This window comes from Lepidochelys kempii, chromosome 7, assembly GCF_965140285.1.
Source record: "Lepidochelys kempii isolate rLepKem1 chromosome 7, rLepKem1.hap1, whole genome shotgun sequence".
Classification (NCBI taxonomy): Eukaryota; Metazoa; Chordata; order Testudines; family Cheloniidae; genus Lepidochelys; species Lepidochelys kempii.
In genome coordinates, this window is record NC_136386.1 from 12305141 (window position 1) to 12327977 (window position 22837).

Below are 22837 nucleotides of genomic sequence, written 5' to 3' on the forward strand. Positions count from 1 at the left end.
GATTCTGGATTAGATGGACATCTGGCCTGATCCTATGTTTGAATGGAATCACACATTATACTACATATTGTTTATTTTGACAGATCTGTATTTGCGTACATGGGCAAACATTTTCTTATCTGGGCTTCTGGAAAATATGATCAATGTTTCACACCCCTCCCAATATTTAGTCTCACCATGTTCTTTTAGCCTTCAAATCTGGAAGAAGTGCATCATCATTTGTGCAGTTCTGTCTTAACCAACTGTTTAGAAGGCAGCATGAGTCTAGTTTACCTCCAGATAGTCCTTGAGCAATGGCAAATACATTTGAAGTAACAGAGGACAATTTTAGGATGTTCTCAATCTGATCATGCTGTTCCACTTTTCACTGATCTGTATGGACAGATCTGACATTTATAGATTTTAAGGCCAGACGGAACCATTGTGATCATCCAGTCTGACCTCCTGCTTAACAGAGACCATAGACCTTCCCCAAATTAATACCTGCTTCTGGTCCAATAGTTGTAGATGAACTAGAGCATAGATCTAGAAAAACATCCAATCTTATTTAAACATCACTAGTGATGGGGAATCCACCACAAAATGGTGGATAAATTGTTCCAACAATTAATTACCTCACTGTTATCTGAGACCAGAATGGAGCTCTTGGAATCAAATTCCATACTGACAGGCATCTTGTTCCATACTGAGAGGCATTGCTTCAGTTGCATTACAAAGAGTGGAAGTCATGACAGCCTAGGGTGACCAATGTCCCAATTTTCTAGGGACAGTCCCGATATTCAGGTTTTTTTGCTATTTAGACACCTCTTACCCGCAAACCCATCCCAATTTTTCCACACTTTCTATCTGGTCACCCTATGATAGGCACTGAAAACAATTTAGCTTTTAGTGTTTCACTGACATATTTAGCAATGCACGCGCACACACTCATTTTATCAGCAGCACCACAAATTGAGGAAAGTCAAACAGTACTCTAAAGTTTCTCATTTTGAAAACAGCTTTTATTTCGTTTCTCAGATTTCACACAAAATGAAAACGAGAGCTGAGACGATCATCTTATCTATTTCTGGGACTATACAGAGCACAATGGCTTTCAACTGCAAAATTCAAGGTGTGTGGCTCTTCTTTTTTGTACTTCTCTGAAGAGTCATCCAAAAAGAAAATGAACTAAAAAGTGCATCTTTCTGCTTCCCAAAATGTTTTGTTATCTGGGTCTGGTGATCTATATAACATGATCTTTGATGGAGAGTAATGGGAATGGACTTCAACCATGTCAGGCACCATTAAACTATTAATCAGTGATGTGCCCGTGAAACTTACCAAATACAGAAGTATAGTGCAATGAAAATGTTCAAACTCACTAATTTAACCAATATTTCGAGATTATGGCCCAGTACCCCGACGAAGGTAAAGACGTGTATAGTGCAGCTCAGAGAAGGAATCACAAAGGTGCCTTTTGAACTCTCCTGAACCTGGGTTTGTCTCCCAGGATAATTTCGTGTAGTCAGAAGGCTGCTCTAAATTACATCAGCTGCCAATGGGACCCTGGGCCATTAAAGCAGCTAGGAATCAACGGGCACAGATAAGCCTTGGTCAAATCAGTACACTGGCTGAAGGGAGGAGAGTGTTATACGACATATAATGCCAGCTCTATGCCACCAGAAGATAACTCTGCAATTGGATGATCATCCCATGGCCAGTTATGCCAGCTCCTCACCCTGGTTCTGCCTGTGATGCACTTACATACAAGATGTATCACCCCCCACGATCTTGGACAATGCTGCTGCATGCGAGTTTCTTTTAAGCACGTTTCTCTTTTTAATAATTCAAGTTAATACAGTCATGACTATAGTTTAACTCATGCTGCACAGAAGATTTCTCATAACACCATTCCTTTACTAGGTACTCATGTTTTATTACAGTAGCATATGGTCTCTGTATTCAGGCTGTTTTACATTCACTAAATGTAATAACTGTGCTTTTGGCTGTGGTTGTTCCTTCCAATTAAGCTACAGGCTATTGAATCCTACCCAGAATTCAGCTAACATTGTGCAGCACTTCAGAGAGTGGAACGGAAGGTTAATAGGTAAATAACCGGAACATCTAAAATATATGATGAAGGAAATCTAACAATTTATAGAGCTTGTAGTAATAATGAATCATTCTTGCCCACAAGCACAAAATGCTTGATTCCATCCAGTAATGACAATCTCAGTTACAAGGAAATACTTTAGCAATGTAGTTTGCCACGCTGGGGGTAGGCAAACAGAGGGGGTCTTCTAAAATTAGTGAAGTAAAATAGTCTTCAATATGTTCGGGTTGGTCTCTTCAAACGGAAGCTATTTACTCAGAGTAGTATTTTGTACAGGATTCACTGTATTGTTGTCCTAAAATACCTTCATCATTACACTGAAAGTTGCCTCCTGCAGGGGCCTTTTACAAAAATTCCGACAGCCTTAAAAAAAAAGTCTTAAATTGAGGTCAAAATGAACGCTTGAAAGTTCCAGAAATCAAAGCAATCCTCAGAAAAATGAACTGAATAACTCAAGGGATTGTAAATGGGACACAGATCCTTTCAGCTCCACATCCTTGGGTCAAATATGGTCCAGGTTAACAATGGCTGAAAGTCCAATTTAATGGTTCTTTAATGTTCTGAGTGCAGTTTCCTGGAGAGCTGTGGTGAAATCTCAAACCTACTGAAGTCAATGGGACCTTTTCAATGAGCCGAGGATTTCACCTGAGGCGTCCACTGCACTATGCCACCTGTGGCAGCAACTAACATGACACTGAGCTGGCTGTGTACTCCTTGAAGTGGCTTCTCCATATCTGTGTTGGGGCACGCTGGCAGGATAGTGTTTTGTTGTTGTAAAAAGTCTTCTCTTCACCCTCTTCAAATTTCTCTTTCTGGTGCTTTCTCCCTGTCCCCCACACCTCCCTCTTCTTCCCAGCCTTTAATCCCTCCAAACAGGCTTCAAACCTTGCCCACTTCCTTTTAAGGGTTTGGTGCTGCACCAGCTCTCTCTCCTCCCCTTTCTTACACCTTGTGCCTACACCTCCACTTTTGTTCTGCACTGAGACAGAATAGGGATGTGAAGCCAACAGTCAGCAAGAAGAGGAGGGAAAGTCAGCTGCCATGCATCCCACACACACTGCACAAACACTGCAAGAGCAAAACTCTCGTGTCAAATACTATTTACTTTTTATTTTAAAGTGAACCTCCCAATAGCCCTACACCAGGGAGCAAGACAACCATGCGAAAAGGTAGCAAAGTCAGGAATCTAGTCAGTCACTCTTAGCACAAACACAGGTTTTCTCTAAGCAAGTCCTCTTCTTAGATACATACATGGTCCCCATCATCGTACTATCTAGCACCTCACAATCTTCATGTGCATTTACCTTCACAACACCTCTGTAGAGCAGTACTACTATCCCCACGTCACAGACAAGGAACGGTGCTACGGAGAGACTAAGTGACCTGCCCAAGGTTACACAGGAAGTCTGTGGTGGAGCATGGAATTGATCCCAGGTCTCTCAAAACACAGGCTAGCACCCTAACCACTGGACCATCCTTCCCCTTTTGTCTCCTTCTCTACACATTTTAACTCATTCTTATTTTTGGAGAGGTTTACTTTGGCTTTTTTTTCTTCCTGCCTCTTATTGGTTTTGTAAAGCACCTTGTACCTTAAAGTGCTAAATACCCATCACTGCCCTCCCTTAGGTAAACTGCAAAAAAATACATACACGTAACCGATGAGATGTTGATATAGCTATCTATTTAAAAAATAAGGGCCCAGGGCTCTTCTTTTCTCTCACTCGGACATTCTCACATCACCACTTTGATAAACTGTCAAGATTTCAATGGGATAAACCAAAAGCAATTTAAGACTAAGGATATTGCAATAGCAGAGCTAATTTGAAATAAGTGTATCTGTACAAACAAAGAATGTCAAGATTTATAAAGCCAAGATCAATGACATCTTCATTTCTCTAGAAATGATGCTATCACAATGCTAAATTGCAAAAAATCTTTGGTGGTGGTGGGGGGGGGGAATTGCAGTGATTTCAGTTTATGGACAAAACACCTAAAATTGCTTCTTCTAGTAACATACTCAGATTCCCCCAATATCTGTCTTAATGATAATTAAAGGATGATTTTAAAAATGTGCTTAATCATGTGCTTGATGCTTATAGTTCATTTTTATTAAAGTCTGTCTGTATATAATCTAAATTGCAGCATTACACAGAAGATTTTTAAAAGTTCACTTTAAAGGCTATCAAGTTTTCTCAAACAGTTCAAATAAAAGGGTGATGTTAGAATTAACACACAGTAGCCCAAACTCCAGGACTTAGACTTAGTTGAGCTCGGTTACAGCAAGGAAGCTTGAACTCAGCCTTCCCAAATTATGCCTGGCTCTGCCTCAGGTCTTCAGAAATACTGAGGATAAACAGATGCAGTATTACTGCTAACAGCTATTCAGCAGCATTAGGTCCAGTGCTTCTGCTACTGATGCTCAAGGATCCCAGCAGATCCACTCCATCACACCACTTGGGATATGGGAATGCAAAAGCAGTACAATTGCAGGCCAAAGAGGGGCTCAAGTGACACCACCAACACCCACCACTATCCAATTGACGTTATTCTCTGGATACACTCTACAGTTGACTCCACTTCCCACGTTGTGATACATGATTGATTAGCAAACTGCAGTAGGCAACAGTTGTAGAAGGGGCGAAGGAAGGAACAAGTGGAAATGAGACATGGCATAGGGGTCACTGAAGGGAGTCTAAGGGTAACAGGAGGAGGAAAAGGAGAAAAAGGGAGAACAGGAAAGTGGAGGAGGGAAAAGGATTAGTGTCATGTTGAATACCTTTCCTTCTTCCTCCCACCTTTGTCTGGATTATATTTTGCCTTAGTTTATGAAGTCATTCACTCAGGGACCCGCTTTCTAACAAGTACGTAATTTGTATAGAACAATTAATGAGTATAGCATATGTATTATCAATCCTTTAGGAGCAGTCTCATGCATTGAGGTGGCTATTTGTGTTACGGTGGCACCCATAGTCTTCAGTCACGATTTAAGGCCCCATTGTGCTTGGAACTGTACAAATACACAGTCTCTGCTCTGAAGAGGTAACCATCTAAATGGACAACATAGACAAAGGGTGGGTGAAAGGAAAGTTTGTTTTCCCCTTACAGGGAGGGCACTACATCACAGAGATTGAGTAAACTGCCCAAGGTCACAGAGGGCTGTGGCAGAACTAGAAACTAAACCTAGCTCTCCTGAATCAGTGGCTTAATCCAGACATGAGTCTTCCTCCCTGTACATCTCAGCTTCCAATACCAATGAGGTAAGAAGTGTCAGTTTTGCATTTAGCTCTGATTTAGATGTAAAGGGCCAAGTCCATTCCTGCTTACCGTAACTCTGCTGATTTCACAACTGCAGCAATAGAGTTAAATTAAGGAAGAATCTGAGCAAATGTAATTGGAGAACACAAATTACACGGTGCGCCACTAATCTGAATGGAACACAAGTACATGCCACGAATGCTGATAGGGCCAGGTTTTTGGTTTGGGCTTTTATTTTTTTTAAATTGATATTGTCAATGAATTAAAATTGAATATAAAAAGCAATTGCTTATTTAAAAGTCTTTTTATCATACCCAGATGATTACTTATAGAAAATTAAGGACTTGATTTTATCTGTCATCAATTTTATTCATATGCTGTTAGAGCTAGGAACTAAAAGAATTGAGTGGCTTAAAAAAAAAACCAAGAGTTTCTTCTAAGTCAGTGTTTAATGCTGCTAAAGTTGACAATAAATTAATACCGTAAAATGTTTTTGAAGATGAATAATTTGTAAAAAGCATTAGCTAAAATTGCAGTCTGCAAGAGACATAATATTCTCCACATTAAATCACTTGCACCTCAAGCACTAATGGTTCATTCATTGGCATTGCACTCATAAATTGTAAGTTAAATATTTCAACCCAAAACTTAATTGATTAATAACCACATGTTGCAGTCTGTGGCTAGGATATTGTTCTGTGAAATAACAGAAAAAGGCCCATTGCTGTTGATATAAACTCTGCAAGTCATTGTTTTATTCAGGGAATTGGCTTATAAATAGCACATTTTGGCTTGCTCCTCTCATACTGCATCTTTTACTGAAATTCTCTTTGTACAGAACTAGAACATGCATTTCTATAATTATTCAGTATGCGAGTAGGTATGTCCATTTGAACTCAGAATGCTATATACAACATGGATTAGAACAAATTACCTTGCAGTTTATGCTGAATCCTGAGAATTATAGTTCTCCATAAACAGCAAAACTAAGACTTGCTTTCAAATGTCAGACACCTTTAAAGATAACCCAAAGGGCTAAGATGACATAAAATAACCTTTTTTTTTTTAAAAGAGCACAACGTTTTTCAATAGATGGACTCCTTTCACTTTATCAAGAGGCCATGTACTTCTCCAAATGAAGTCATTTCTAGGGTTAAAAAGCTCAGTGTGTAGTGCTGAGGATGCTAAAGGAATAGCTGTAGAGGATTAGGCATTGAGTTTCATAGTTATTGGAGTGTTCATTTGCGCAAGCTATTTAGCTGGTTTTCTCTGCAACTTTCTGCATCTTGAAGCTGCGTGAAGCCAAATAAAATCATCAACAGTGTTGCAGACCAACTGATTGTACCCATTACCAGCTTTCTGGATGATAAAGACAAAACTTTTAGGAAAAAAGAAAAGGAGTACTTGTGGCACCTTAGAGACTAACCAATTTATTTGAGCATGAGCTTTCGTGAGCTACAGCTCACTTCATCGGATGCATACCGTGAGCTGTAGGTCACGAAAGCTCATGCTCAAATAAATTGGTTAGTCTCTAAGGTGCCACAAGTACTCCTTTTCTTTTTGCAAATACAGACTAACACGGCTGTTACTCTGAAACTTTTAGGAGTGAGTTTATTTTAGGTGCCCCAATTTTGGGGGCAGCCAGCTCCAGTCACCTTAAAAGGGCTTAATTTTCAGAATTTTCTGTTTGCTTTGTGAAACTCGTGCTCCCCTCTTCTGGGCATTGTCCTAAAGTGTTAACCTTCGTTATTATGTGTGACGGTCCCCCCCCATAAGGCTTTATGGAAATATGCTTATGAATGTATAGATGACATAACTGGAATATGCTTTATGCTGGATATGCCATGTAACATGCCTATGTAAAGGTTATGATCTACTGAATATATTCATCCTATTTGTATGCATGTGTCATTGTTGTATTCGGACTTGTCTGATTTTAAATAATCTTAATAAGGCATTTGGTCAGCTTCTTTAGAAAGGAATTTGCAAAGTTAAGTGCCCAATCAAGAAGCATTTAATGAACAATGAATGTTGGAAGGCTCCAATCCACGTAAGAAGTCTTCCTGGAGACTTTCAAGATACCATGTGGGGAACGGCTGCTGCCTGTAAAAAACTGAGTCATGCATGGACGTGTGACTTATCCAGGTGACTCCAAAACTCCATCTTGGAGCTGGACTTTGCACAGGAGAGAGGAGGGGGTCTCCACCCACAAGAGAAAGTCTATTTAGGCCTGTGAGAGACTCCTCCATTTTGTCTTCAGCTGGCTAAAGAGGTAGCCTCTCCACCCCCACGGATACCTGAAAGAAACTGGGAGAAAGGACAGTAACTGCAGGGGGTGTGAGTGATTGCTGGACCAAGACTAGAAGGAGACTAGTCTGTAAAAGGAAGCTTACTGGGTGAGGTTTTTAACTGTATTCAGTTTTCTTAGACATAGACTTGTGTGTTCTATTTTATTTTGCTTGGTAATTCACTTTGTTCTGTCTGTTACTACTTGGAACCACTTAAATCCTACTTTCTGTATTTAATAAAATCACTTTTTACTTATTAATTAACCCAGAGTATGTATTAATACCTATGGGAGCAAACAGCTGTGCATCTCTCTCTATCAGTGTTATAGAGGGCAAAGAATTTATGAGTTTACCTTGTATAAGCTTTATACAGGGTAAAACGGATTTATTTGGGGTTTGGACCCCACTGGGAGTTAGGCATCTGAGTGTTAAAGACAGGAACACTTCTTAAGTTGCTTTCAGTTAAATCTGCACTTTGGGTCACATGGTTCAGATCCTGGGTCTGTGTTGGAGCAGATGGGCGTGTCTGGCTCATCAAGACAGGGTGCTGGAGTCCGAAGCTGGCAGGGAAAGCAGGGGCGGAAGTAGTCTTGGCACATCAGTTGGCAGCCCCAAGGAGGTTTCTGTGATCCAACCCATTACAGTATGTCAATGTTATCTCAGCTATAAAAGAGTTACCCTTCCATTACAACATATTTAAATTCGTATTTGATCCACAAAATCTGCATTTGGGCACACTTGTGCATATTAACAAGAGATTGCCCATTTCAGACAATTCCTTTAAACCTTTATGAGGTGTTATTGAATACGTTATAGATATGTTGATCATACTGTAACATCTTGCATTTTTTCAAGCATTTCCCTACTACAGGAGAGCATCTGAGTAGATATTTTCCATAGGTAGAACTCTTAGTAGTTTTAATTAACTTTTCCCTTTGTTTCTTTCCTAAGTTTTGGACAGTAGCATACAGTACCTTTTAATGCAATATCCAATTCTTTAAAATGGACAATCAATATAGCATGTGTAAGAAGCCAAGGCTATGAACATTCTTACTGCCTATCTATAAACCATTAGACAGGTGCAGCCAAGGACATAATATATATGAATCACAAATTAGCAGTGTTACTATGGAGCACGAAGTATTCATTTAAATAAAGAGAGTTATTTAAACTTGGACAAACTTTAATCATATTAAACACAACAGCATTGTACCTGCACAGTGCTTTTCCATACACTACACTCTACTGCATGACATTAATTATAAAGCATGAAAGAGATCCCTATGGTACTCTTAGACCTTCTCAAGCCATTCCAGAATCCAATACCATTTATATTCCTGAAAATTAGGATGTAAAAAGAAAAATCAAATTTAATTATCATTTAACTAACATTAAAATCAAGCTGCATAAGCATCATTAATTCCACAAGAAGAGACGCCAGGTACAAGCAATACAGCAAACAAAGACTTTAAAGCCAAAAATGACTAGTAATTGTGGAACAAAAGGAAAAAACCTAGCTCAGTTGACCTGAAAGCACCACTAGTCCACACAGCAATGCTGTAACTAACACGAATTCATTCATTATCCTATAAACAACACATGTTTCTGTTTCAGGAGAAGTGTCATTTATGACAAGACAGACTTCACGCATAGTTTGTATTTACATAAGAAACAATTTCCTAATGACAAAACAAAATCAACATCCATTGGGAATATGAGGCTCAAACACTACAGTAAGGATACCACTTTGGAATATGCTTAGATTGCTAATAAAGATTTTGAAAACGTTTTGGTATTGACTTGTTCTTTACAAAATCTTGATTATTTAGAGTAAACAGGGTAATTGTAATCTTTGGTTACTTTGTACATGAATTGATAACATTCTGCCTTTGAACGTTAACTCTGTTAAATAGAGAACCTGTAACGTCTTTGAATGTTAACCCCTGTTAGACAAGTTACTGATTATCCATGCATATTGCAGGTTTTTACCAAAATACAACGGGTACTGTTGCATTTGACCCTGCAAGTAATTCCCCAAAAGTAGCAAAGGTAAAAGAATCCTGGAATGAGTTGGCAGGTGGGTAACACAAACTGATTGTTTTAAATTGTAAATATATTTATAATCTTAAAATAGCTGTACATACATTGATTAGACAAATCCTAGCAGGTAATATGCCTAGGGGAGAACTGGTCAGAAAGTCTCATCCCATCCCCCCACCATTCCCTATGGGGAAAAAATTGACAAATGAAAAAAGAATTGATTTTATAGAAATTTTGCAGGGAAACTTTTGACTTTTTATTGAAAATGCCAGAAATCTGAAAACTAAAAACATTCTTGGCTGAAAAGATTTCCATTTTGGAGTTTTTAATTAAAAAAGTCAAAATTTTCCACACAAAAAACCTTCCTGCAAAAATTGTTAGTAAAATTCCAAACTTTTGGTTTGACATTTTTGACAAAACGCAGCAGAGGGAGAACAGAGAGAACCAAAAAAGGTTGTTCAGATTTCCCCTACCCCGCTCAATGAAAAATGACCTCCCCTTAATTTCTTTTGACATTTTCCAGTTTCTCAATGAAAAATTGGGAGGGTTCCTTGATTTTTCCTTCCTTTTTCCTCCTTGTTGCCTCCCCCACTTTTTCAGGGGAGGAAAAGTGGTTGAGGAGGGGGAAAAGAAGGGGAAAGAGAAAGAGAGGACATGGAAAAAATCAGAACATTTTCATAGACTTTTTTATTAAAAGGAAATTTTTAATGGATAAATGCTTACCTCTTTCCAAACTGCTCTTGGGGATAATCCGATGGAAAATTAGCTATCCATACCCTGGCTCCTCCACCCAACCTTTGTGGTGGATGGTCTTCAGGGTCTAAAGATGGGAACTGCAGAGGGACAAGCTAATGCAGACCCCAGGGATAAGGGGGCAAGCTCCATATGCTGGTTTTGAATAAGTTAGTACCCCACACAGTGAGAATGTGGGCCCCACAGCAGAGGATGTGGTGGAACCTTCGGCTGATGGCTTTGGGTTGTAGTTGCAGCCTTTGGCCACCACAGGACACTGCTCCCAGCTTGATGAGCTCCTCCAGGGCAGAGCCTCATCTTCCAGGTTTTGAACATGCTGCTGAGCAGCAAACCAGGCAGGGTAAGCAGTGAGGAGATCCACACAACAACATCCTCCTCAGCAGCTTCCCAAGATTTCCCGCAGTATGGAAGTGACTCCCTGCAGCCCTCTCCCTTCTATCCTAATGCTATAGGACTTCCTGTGGACCCCAAGGAAGACAGATAGTTGTAGGGCCCCAGACCATGAGGTGGAAAGGAGAGTGTGCCTGGGGGAAGCACTAGAGACACAGGAGACGCTGACTGCCAGATGGGAACTAAGGAGAAGAAACAGAGAAGGGCAAAGTTATACCCATTGGTCTGCAGGTGATGAGGGAGGGGAAGGCCCCCTAATTTGAGTGTTACTTCATAACCAGAAGGCAGCCCTAAAAAGAAAGGCAGTTCGTATTTCTAAACATCATGGGATTTTTCTTGTCTAATGTTTGAATTCATAGTGTTCGTGCTACTGGTACCCCACTTTGCAAATGGGGAAAAATTGAGTCCCAGGGAGGTTACCTGAGTTGCCTGAGGTCACACTGCAAGTCTGCAGCAGCGTCAGGAGCAGAACACAGATCTCCTGGGTCTCAGTCTCGTGCCCTGAAGTGCTCCAACTTCTTATGTGCCCACATCCCTAATCCAGCACACCCTTCTGCACACCAATTAGCACTGCCACCAGCCAAAATATAGGCATATGTTAATAGTGCTTTTGCAGAGAATAAACGCCCTCTGTTTGGTGTAGGTCCCGAATCTGGCCCATAGTCTGCTTATAGATTTTGTTTAGAGCCGCCTTTCATGTTTTAAAGAAAAAACAACTGCATTTCTCCTAGAGAGAGTTTTTGTTCCAGATGTAGGAATTTTGCCTGCAGACATTATTTCTGCAATTAATACACCACTTCAGAAATAACATATTTCTTCTCCTCCTTCACTTCAACAGGCATCAATAGAGTCAATCACCAGATCTTGCTCCTCAGAGGGATCGTCTTTAGAGGCCCAGTTTAGCAAGACAAATGTCTCTAAATCCACATTCATGTGTCCAGATGTAAAAGCCGATGAGGGAGATCATCCGTTTAGGGTTTTCAACAGGGCAGGAATGTGTTTGCTGGAGACTAGCCCCCTGCCACTTCAGATCTCTTCTCTACTTCTGTAGTCAGTCTCTTACCTGTGCTCTGCCTTGACTTGCCAAGTGATTTATTGAAAAGGAATTTGTCTTTTCTCTTCTCTCATTGCAGATTCGAGAACATCCAAGAACCTTACTGAATGAGGTGGCTCAAAATAACACTGAACTTCTTTGGGATGACCACTGATATTAGAACAATAAAAACAAACTGACACTACAATTGTTGGACGGAGAATGTGTGTGTTGGGTAGGAGGGTGGCAGGGCATCTATGGGCACTGTGGGCGAATTCTGATTTTTGCAATCCCAGTGAAGTCAAATAAGCAGTGAAGTCACTGTGGATGTGGTTACCAGGATGTAGCTACAAAGGACAAGATAGGGCTCTTTGTTCCTTTCCACCTTCTGAAATGATTAGAGATTGTAAACAAGAACACACAGAACACAAGACCACAAAGCAAAATTAGGAGCTGCTGCTGACCTCAATGAAGCAAAGAATGAAATGGTAGAAAAGTTAAGGTCACAGCAGAAGAGCAGAACTCTAAGGCATCAAAAGCTCCAGGCACTGTGGATTAGTTAGGCTACCAGAGTGAAAAAAGCCAACCTACAAGTTGTGAACTGGTGTGGTGAGAGTAGTAGTATCTTTTGTGAACAGACCCATTCTGAAGTATATGGAGTTGTAACAAAAGCTAAAGCAGTCTGCCTGGGTAATATACTGAAGTGCAACATTTCCCATCTAAATTTAATACCCACAGGATTTTTTTTCAAAATATTTGCACAGCTACAACATAAGCATAACTAATAACATCAAATCTTTTACCTGTTTGAATAGTGTGGCCCAATGTAACAAATGAATAGAGCAGTTATTTAGAATACTATTGACATTTTAAATTCTACAATGCATGTTTGACTCCTATATAGTTTAGCTTAGCATTTTCAAATTTTTTTTTTCCTTAAAGAAGTGACCAAAGTACAGTTCTAATTTAGAAGTTAGAGATTATCATATATCATTACCTCCAAGGCAGCCAATGAATGAAAGCAGGAACAACTGTTTCCACGGTAGCACCATCTTCAATTTCCAAAAGTTAGTAACTCTTATCCAGCCACAGTCTTCCACGCAAAGCCTTTAATCTGTTAAAACAATATATACACACACAAAGTGTGATCACAGGATTCAAATGAAAACCTCGCTTCCTTATGAAAGCACTTTTTAATAATGGCAGATTGAGTCACTTAAATCCTTAGAAATTACTCTCTTTTCTATTTAGGGCTCAATCATGAGCCATAGAAGAGCACAAACCTATAATTAGAAGTGCAATATAGCGCAGAGTTGATTGGAAATTAAGAAAACACACGGGCACGCATGTGAGTTTGTCCCCCCCCACGTTCATGTAAATAGCATGCTAATATAGAAGCAATATAGATGCAATAAGGCCCCAATCCAGCCATGCAGTTAAATATGTGCACAGTTCCAATCCCAGTTTGATTTAGTGGGACTACTTGAGCACAAAGTTCAGTGTGTGCTTTAGCTGCTTTGCTGGATTGGAGCTTAAAACTACACAGACAGATTACACGGGATGCAAAGAACAGCAGAGCTGCCCAGTTCCTGTCACAGGCTGATGGGGGGTGTGCTCAGTTTTAGAGGTGGTTTGGGATTCTCTCCCCCCCCCCCCCCAATTTGCTTCCATCCATTTCTTTCCTTCCACTTCCTCATTCCTCACCTCCTGCTATTCCTGCCACTGGAGACATGGGAAAACTAGCCAGCACCACTCCTCTCCCTAGGGTTAGTATGATCTTCAAGTGTTCTTACCTCTGTCTGACTCATGATAAGAATGGGAAACCAATCCTCACTCAGAGGACCATAGGAGAGGTAAAGGAAAGAACCCTCCACTGATCTGTGCTGATCTCACTAGCATTGGGGTCTCAAGTACTACCAGAGGTTACTTCATTTCAAAGTATGAAAAGGCACGAGAGGCAAATAGCAATGAAACTGAATCAGTGTCCAAGCTGCTGTTAGATGCACAGCTCTTATTCCACTTGTATTGTCACCATTATGCTGGTAATCATCGTAACACATGTAAAAAACAATAAAATTGATGTTGCCAAGGTTTTATTTATGCTTATGTTGCAGAATTTTGCACTGAGGATACATAACCACACCGTAATGGTTGTGGAGGGGGAACTGGAGATTTTAGCAATTGAGCAAGACACAACTGGGGTATGTGGTACCTTTGACAGGCAGTTTAGATTGCAAGATACATTTAATAGTGCCTTCATCAGGTTTCAGCACCAACATCCCATCTGAGATGAACAGGGCAGTTTGCAAGTCTCCGAACTATTGTTTTAGGATGTCTGTACACTCTGGCAGACAATATCCCATCAGTTTATTCTCTGCTCACATTTGGAAAAACTGTTTGTGGCAATAAGCACCATTTGTTGTGTTCCATATGGACATTACTTTAACGTTGCCAAGTCAAGCACTCAAATATTAGGTTGCCAGAGATTAGGTCCACTTGTGCGCATGTATTATTACACAGTCTTTAAATTCCATTATCACTGACTACTTTTTTCATGGGATCCCTACCTCATTCAGGGCATAGAATGAAGATGCTTTAGGTATGAGTCAGGGCTGTGTAGTGAAGGAGACTTGTCTGTAGGACCCATTTTATTTGGTGCAGAAGTTGCAAGGTATGTAGCGAATGAGGCAGGGGGCTATAAGAAGAGAAAGGATGGTCCTGAGTGATTGACCGTGCAACCTTAATAACTTTCTTTTAACATAGTTCGTGTAACTTCCTAGGTTTCTTAGGAGGGGAAAAAAAAGGCAAACTAAAAAACCAGAAATTCCATCCTGTGGCATCATATTGACATCGACATGGGGCAGCAACAGGGTTGGGAACTTTAAATCCACCACACAGACTTCTGCTACTTGAACTAGCAGCATAATTGACAGAGGAGTAGGGTGACATCCTCTGTGTGGACCAGCACTAGAGGGGAATGGGACACATCACCAGTGGCTTTCACAGATATCTGCTGAGAGCAGATGAATGGTGCGACTCAGGAATCTTGGGTTCCAATCTATGCTCTGGCTCACAAACCCTTCTGCCTCTTTCACCCCACGCTTTTCCCCTTCTGCCTACTCCCCTCTAACTTGTCCCTGTCGTTTCTCTTTCCCATCCCATCTTTTCATCCCAGTCCTAGTCTCTTTGTCTAGCCAGTTCCAGTCCTGTCCCCTCCCCAATCCACCCTGACTCCTTGTCCCCAGACTCTTTGGACAGCCAGTCACAGTTGCCTCCTCTCCCCACAGCTCCTGTGCCAATCACAGGTGTCCCTAATCCCCCGCAACTGGCCCCTAGTCCCCCGCACTGTTTCTCTCACCAGCTTCAGTCCCCCTGCCTCCCTGTTCCAGCCTTGTCACCATCACCCCCAGTTCCAGTTTCTCTCTACTTTCCCTCCCACCCCCGGTCTCACCAGGATCCTTATCCCAGTTTACTCCTTTCCTTTCAAACCTCACCCTATACCCTGCTCTTGTGCCCAATATATTTGAGTCAAGCAGATTTCACTGCCTTGGCTCCAGCAGGGGGAGATGTCACTGAGTGCCCAGCAGAGAAAGCTCCCTTCTTTCAGTTCTAGTTCCCAGCCGCAACCCAGCGGAGAGTATCCAGGAATAGCAGTTACAGGGAAAGCCCCGCTGGACCCCCTGGGCTCAGGTATGCTCGGTCACTCTGTGGGAACGTTGCATGTGCAGTTTGGTCAGCAGTAGGAGCTGAGATAGGTTCGAATGGGCTCTGCAAGGATGCAATCCTCAGAGATTTCAGTTGTTAAACTGTAAGAAGTTCTGCTGAGCATGTGCAATGGGTGACTTTTTCCAAAGGCTGATAACTTGGCCATATTTGAGTGGTTTTTCACAGGAACAGCAAAAGGCACCTCCCTGATACAAAGGTGCCCCGACAAATTTCAAATTTCTGCTCTAAAGCATATGGCACTAGAGCATCCCAAAGAAAAGTTTTCCAGCATATTTGTAAAGGGCAAAACAAAGTATTTTCCCCTATCCTTGTTCTCAGAAACAGCTCAAACATTTTGGCTGAACTGTTCCAAGACAATTCAGCCTGAGGCAGACATCTGGCGTGGGAAATTTCAACCTGAATGGTTAAAATTTGGCAAAGCTACACAAGCAGCTGAAAATTTCAAGTAGGAAGTGTTGAACAACCTTAATAATATGCAGTGCTAAAAGCCCCACCTATAATAAGCTTATATCCAAACAAACAACTCTCCAGCAAGGGTTGGATTCTGCACAAAGCCCCAGACAGGCTTGTGGAACAATCGCCCTCCCATTTATGATCCCTGCAGAGAACCTCCCCTGCCTTTCACAACTGCATAACATCTGTGTGGCAACTACAGTGATTGTCCACATATTCAGGGGACACCATCATAGGGCCTAATCACATCACCCACACTATCAGAGGCTCGTTCACCTGCACATCTACCAATGTGATATATGCCATCATGTGCCAGCAATGCCCCTCTGCCATGTGCATTGGCCAAATTGCAAGGTCTCTACGTAAAAGAATAAATGTACACAAAGCAGACGTCAAGAATTATAACATTCAAAAACCAGTTGCAGAACACTTCAATCTCTTTGGTCACTCGATTACAGACCTAAAAGTGGCAATTCTTCAACAAAAAAACTTCAGAAACAGACTCCAACAAGAGACTGCTGAATTGGAATTAATTTGAAAACTGGATACAATTAATTTAGGATTGAATAAAGACTGGGAGTGGATGGGTCATTACACAAGTAAAACTATTTCCCCATGTTTATTCCCCCACCACTGCCCCCCACTGTTCCTCAGATGTTCTTGTCAACTGCTGGAAATGGCCCACCTTGATTATCACTACAAAAGGTTTCCCCACCCCGCCCCTCTCTTCTGCTGGTAATAGCTCACCTTACCTGATCACTTTCCTTACAGTGTGTATGGTAACACCCATTGTTTCATGTTCTCTGTGTATATAAATTTCCCCACTGTATTTTCCACTGAATGCATCCAACGAAGTGAGCTGTAGCTCATGAAAGCTTATGCTCAAATACATTTGTTAGTCTCTAAGGTGCCACAGGTCCTCCTTTTCTTTTTGGGGATACAGACTAACACGGCTGCTACTCTGAAACCAGTGATTGTTATGTAGTTCAGGCTAAATTCTCATGCTCTGACACTGAAAGCAAGTTACCCCATGAGTTGTCCCAGTGACATTACATACAGAGCAAGGTGCTGCTCAACGTGAGTAAAGATACCAGAATGTTGTCCTATCTTAGGAAAATATTTAATGCATTTTCATGGTTTTTAAAACAATTTAGAAGTTGGATGTTAGGAATGTTCCCAGCAGCTCTCTGTGGGCCACTACTTATCCTTGACCACAGTTTGAGAGCCACTGATCTAAACTATGGTAGGTACCATATGTAGGTTAGGCTAACGTATGAGGAAACAATTTACCACATGGAAAAGCCACTGAAGTTTTAGGCCTTATACTATGCTCCTCACTGTGGCATCTGAAAGCAGCCAGATAAATATTACAATCCCAGACAACTCTTTGTAAGACAAAAAACCTAATAACTCTTTCTACCTCTGAAGCTACAAAATTAAAATCAGATGTAGGCACTGAAGGTACCATATAAACAATCACAGACAAAGAGGTGATCAATTCCAGTATTAATATTTACAGTTTTAAAACCAAGAAAAGAATCTCCTTCAAAGAAGGAAAATCAAAACTTTTTGTTCTTTTGTTGCAACAATGTATTCACATCGTGTTTGCCTTTAAAGTATTCCCTAAATACAATATATATGTTGACAAGCACATCCTTCCAGATGTCAAGCAAACTGAAACACTGGTGACCAAATCACAAAATCCCAACCACGCTGCTTTAGGACTTCCTGTTCTTTTGTGGCAGATGCTTTCTGTACTTGTCCTATACCATGACATACTGTACTGAATTTATGCTAGGGAAGGCATACATAATATATTGAAACGCATTCATAATTGTAATGATGTGGAAGGAATTTGAAATTCAGAATGGGCAACAGTTCAAATGTTTGAGCTCACTTGACTTAGAGCAACCTCCAGTAAAAATGAGCAAAGGGATTAGGGTTTGCTTAAATTCTATTGATGTGACAGTTGCATGACAAACATATTTTTTTTTGTACAAGCCAAAACCCTGAAGCAATGTTGTGTGGCAAGAGAATTTACCACACATTTGACTATTTCTCCTGCCTATAAAGGAAATCCCCAAGCCCCATGATTAAGAAACAAATACCACGGGGAACATTAAGTTATAGAAGAACCCCCTCCACACCAGAAACACGAGAACTACGAAACACTAATAGTACTGTGCCATGTACGTTGTTGCTGCAGTGATTTTACACAAATGTATTGAAAAAAAGTGGACTAAATACCATTACACGTGGAACACTGTGGTACAACAGCATTCACATAGGTCACCGTGCTGTAACTGCATAGTAAGTTTGCAGCACACAACGAGCTAAAACAGTCAGTGGGTCTGATGTTGTGCAGGGTGAATGGCACTTCAGGCTGCTCAGCAACTTGCTGAGGTTCTAAGACAGTAAAATCAAACACATGACAAGCACAGTGTATCTGGTTCCATGCAGGACATAGGGAGATTGAGGAGGAGGTGCAGGCAGGAAGGACTGCTCAAAGAGGTGCTTTTAAAAGTGGGATATTAAAGAGGACACCAAGTGCTTTGCAGGCAGAGAGAGGGAACTGTTTCAGGCATAGAAGAAGCAGAGTATTTTTGACGAGGGGCAAAGCAATGAAGGGAAAAGTAAAGCTAAAGGATTGGGAGAAGCATAGGGAATGGAATGGCTGGAGAGGAGAGCTTAAGTCGGTGCTTCACACGGGGGAGGTGGACAGGAAAAAGTGACAGTAACCATAATAAGAGGTGAGCAGAGCATGGAAAACAGGTTTTCGAGTAGGAAAGGGAAGGAAGATCTTCCAAAGAGGGAAACAGAATCAGCAAGCCCTGGGAGTGGGAAGGAGAGGGAAGGTTAAAGGTTACACAGCTTGTGTGAAAGCAAAAGATAATGGAGTTGTCAATGGAGATAAAGAAGGGAGAGACAAACGTTTAATACTTTCCAGCTAATCTTTGGGGAGCGCTCATTTCCAGGATTTTGGCTGGGTTGGACCACGTGGGGAGAGGGTGCAGGGTCAAGATCTGGTAGGCAGAGCGGAGTCAAGGCCATGCTTTCTCCACCAGCACACATATCAATGATCCTGATTCCCTACTGCTACCTGGTAGCACCTCATCTGAGAGGTTAGAAAACAAAGCCCATCACAGCAGCAGTTGTGGCCAGGAGAAAGGAGGGACCAGCATAATGTTAGCCAAGTGGGAGAGCAGGTGGCTAGCAAGCAAAGAAAAGGAAGGATGGGGATGCTCCCTGGTATGGGAAACTTTATTTGTTTTGTAACTATGGTCAAGAGAAGGTCAAGGGAGACAAAAAGAAAAGCAGTACTTGTGGCACCTTAGAGACTAACCAATCTCTAAGATGCCACAAGTACTCCTTTTCTTTTTGCAAATACAGACTAACACGGCTGCTACTCTGAAGGGAGACAAAGTGAATACTGTGGGTATGGGGTTCCTATTAGGGTGAGTGTAGAACAGAGAGATAGGAACAGAATTCATTTGGTCCCCACCGCTCAACATGAAAGCACTCACGTTTGCCCTGGGATTTGAAGAATGCTATTAAGACTGGAAGATTTGAAATTAGGCCCACCATGCCAGCTGTCCTTGGGAGATCATGTGATGTAAAAGCCCAAGAGGGAGCATACAGGAGGTAGGACGCTGTGCCTTGCATCTGTCCTTGCTCCTAGCTGTGTTGCCAGTCAGCTGAGAGATTCAAATTTACAAGAACCCTGAACTCGAAAACTCACTCCCCTGACAAAAGAACAGCGCCAGTGGAGAGAGTGGAGGGATAGAAAATGTGCCCATCGGCATACTGCTCATGTTAGCACACTGGGTTTTGTCCTTGCTGACTTGATTTGCTGAAATAATACCCACGCTGGAGCCCAGCCTTCTGGAGTGATGAGAGCTTTATACAGCATCAGCCGGCTTCTAATAAATCTTACAGGGATTACGACTGTGCCTTTCAACTTCAGCAACTTGCTTTTCCATTTAGCAACAGTGATTAGGGACAAATTCCTATGATGAAATCATTTTAGTAGTCATGTAAAATTATACACTGTACAATTATACTCCCAAAAAACCCTCTGTGCTGTGGCTCTTTTAACAAAGACTGTGAAAGGGAACTCACAGATAACTCAGAAATGGTTGCCTGGATTCTAGAACCTTTTTTAAATGCTTCGGGAAAGAGGAAAGCATGAAAACTGCGTGAGGTCCCAAAAGCACTGTTTTGAGGAAGTTAAGAAATGAAGCTAGAGTTTTAGGAAGGACGAGTCACTCTAAACCTTGACTACAGTGCTGCTAATGTCCTGCAGAAAGCATGCTAGCTTGTCAACTAATTAGCCCTTTGGAGCTGAAATGAAATTGTCATGCTTTGCAGGGGTGGCCAACCTGAGCCTGAGAAGGAGCCAGACTTTACCAAAGAGCCACAGTAATACGTCAGCAGCCCACATCAGCCCACCCCAGCCCCTCCTGCCTGTGGCAGCCCTGCCAATCAGCACCTCCCCCTCAACCCCCTTCTGCCCGCCGCAATCAGCTGTTTCAGTGTACAGGAGGCTCTGGGATGGAGGGGGGAGGAACGAGGGTGCAGCAGGCTCAGGGGAGGGGGCCTTGGGGTAAGGGGTGGAGTGGGGGTGGGGCCTGGGGCTGAGCAGTGGAAAGTTGGCACCTGTAGCTCCAGCCCCGGAGTCAGTGCCTATGAAAGGAGCCGCATATTCACTTCTGAAGAGCCGCATGCGGCTCCGGAGCCACAGGTTGGCCACCCCTGTTTTGTTTGGTCTGCCCAGAAGCATTTTTTTTAAAGCTTGGCCATCTCTGTATTACCTAAAAGTTTACCTCTCCAGTGTTTCTGCTATTCAAAATGTTGCACTTAATATTGCAGCAAGGTACAATTTCCTGCCATATAATTGCACATCCATGTCTACTAAAAAAATAATTTCTTCATATGCATTCATTATACTGTATATTTGCTTGCCTATTTCCCTTTAGCAATAATCTCCCAGTAAGATCTTTTGACAAATAATGAGACATCATGGTAAAAGTCTCTTGAATCTCCTCCTCCCTTTCACCAAAAATAGCAGTTTTCAGATTTAAACAGAGATGTTCAAGAAATCTGTGCTCTATTAAATTTGCCAAGTCAGTGCACTGTTGTTCTGCATATTACAGGGTTCTAGAAGCATGGACAGCACATAGCCACTTTGTTCCTACAAACTAACAACACTGTAGGCTGGATTAGACCTTTTAGGAACAGCCCTGATCTGGAGGCAGTGCAGAACTACCCCACACAGAGGTTGCGTGGGGAAGGATTGTGCCTTTAAGGTCAAGGAGAGGTGTGCGGTATAGCCTGCACAATACATAACCCTATCTGAAGGTCAGTGTGGAGGGAGGTGAGGCCCTCACTTCCTTCATGACCAAAAAAACCCAAAAAACCGTCTCTCTTAAGCAGGAGGCATTAACTGAAGAAAGCAGCTACAATTACAACAACTAACTGGCTTCCATACAACTCATGTTCCAGCTTTGTCTTCCTTGTTTACCAGGGGCCACATCTTGTCTGGAACCCTGAACAGCACACGAGACCTCTTACAGCCAAATGATATACAGTGTAAACATCATTACACCTCCCACCGGTCCCTTGTGCAGCTCTGGTCATCCCCAAGGCATAGAGAAGGAAACATCCTTGCACTTCTTTTAGGAGGGACTGCTACTGCCCGTACGTGAGCCACATATGGATAAGGGTCAACAACAATCCAGCACTATTATGTGTCACATTAAAAAGTTATTCTCTTTTCCTCAGCTGAGTAGCAGACACCAATAAGGGGAGGAGAAGAATATTCCAGTATGTATTTCAGTGTAAAGTTTCACAAACTCTGGGCCAAATTCTACTCATTTAGGCCTGAGTAGGTCTATCGAGGAGTATGTCAGATGTACACTGGTGGGACTGCATAGAAACCACCTCTATTTGTTCTTCACTCCACAGTTCTCATTTAATGTTCCTGAACAGTCAGCTAGGGAACAGCATTAGCTTAAATGTCTTTTGTACATTACCTAAGAGGGGCAAAGGCGGGAAAGTCTGGAAGTGACATGACACTCCACTAGTCACAGCTGCAATTGTCCATCTCCCAAGCCTTATCTCGTTCTCCTGGCTTAACTTCACGTCTGTCTGACCATTATCAAATGCTTCCCCTTCTTTGTCAACAACCAGAGTTTTAAAGATAGCAGGAGCCCAGAAGTCTTTGTTGTGTATTTGCTCTCAGTCGCTCTGTCCTGGCTTCCATGCTCTTTGCTGCTCCTCTCTATGAAGAAGAAACATTCCGACATAAAAAATAAATCCCTATTGGTTGTTTTTCTTTTCTATTGTGTACACTTTCAATCTGAATTCTATTTCATGAGCAAACTCTAGGGAACCGTTTGCCCGAATAGCACACTTTAAAGAAGGTTTAGCATTAGTGTACCCACAGGGCCAAATTCAAGTCAAAGGGTTTCACTGATGCTAAAAGAAGCAGAATTTTGCTCAACAGATCTTAGTGGGACACTGCTAGATAATAGTGTATCATGAAGGTGTTTCTGGACTTTTTCCCTGCCCACATCTGTCAACAAAATAGAATCTGTTCTCAGAGATAATGCACATCATCCAAATTCAAACTGAAATAAGGGTTTATTCTTATTGCATTAAACTGAACAGAGTCTTGTATTTATTGTTTTAAATACGTTGGGGTATTTTCATTGGTACATGTTCAACCTAGCCCAGTTTTACAGTGATTGTGTCACTCCAAAGCACTGTTGGAGAACCATCTCCTTTCACCTGCTATTGTTTCCTCTA

The 22837-nt window shown here is 41.7% G+C and overlaps 1 protein-coding gene across 5 annotated transcripts in view; it reads right to left on the reverse strand.

Moving 5' to 3' along the window:
* CNTN3 (contactin 3) overlaps positions 1 to 22837 on the reverse strand; it is a 261889-nt gene that overhangs the window by 191464 nt on the left and 47588 nt on the right. For 4 of the 5 annotated variants that reach the window (XM_073351137.2, XM_073351139.2, XM_073351135.2 and 1 more), the window contains exon 2: positions 12849 to 12965. In XM_073351137.2, the coding sequence (XP_073207238.1) occupies positions 12849 to 12903 (55 nt within the window). In that variant the 5' untranslated portion in view covers positions 12904 to 12965. Of the gene's footprint in view, positions 1 to 12848; positions 12966 to 22062; positions 22311 to 22837 lie in introns of all 5 variants that reach the window. The other variant, XM_073351136.2, reaches the window with a different exon arrangement.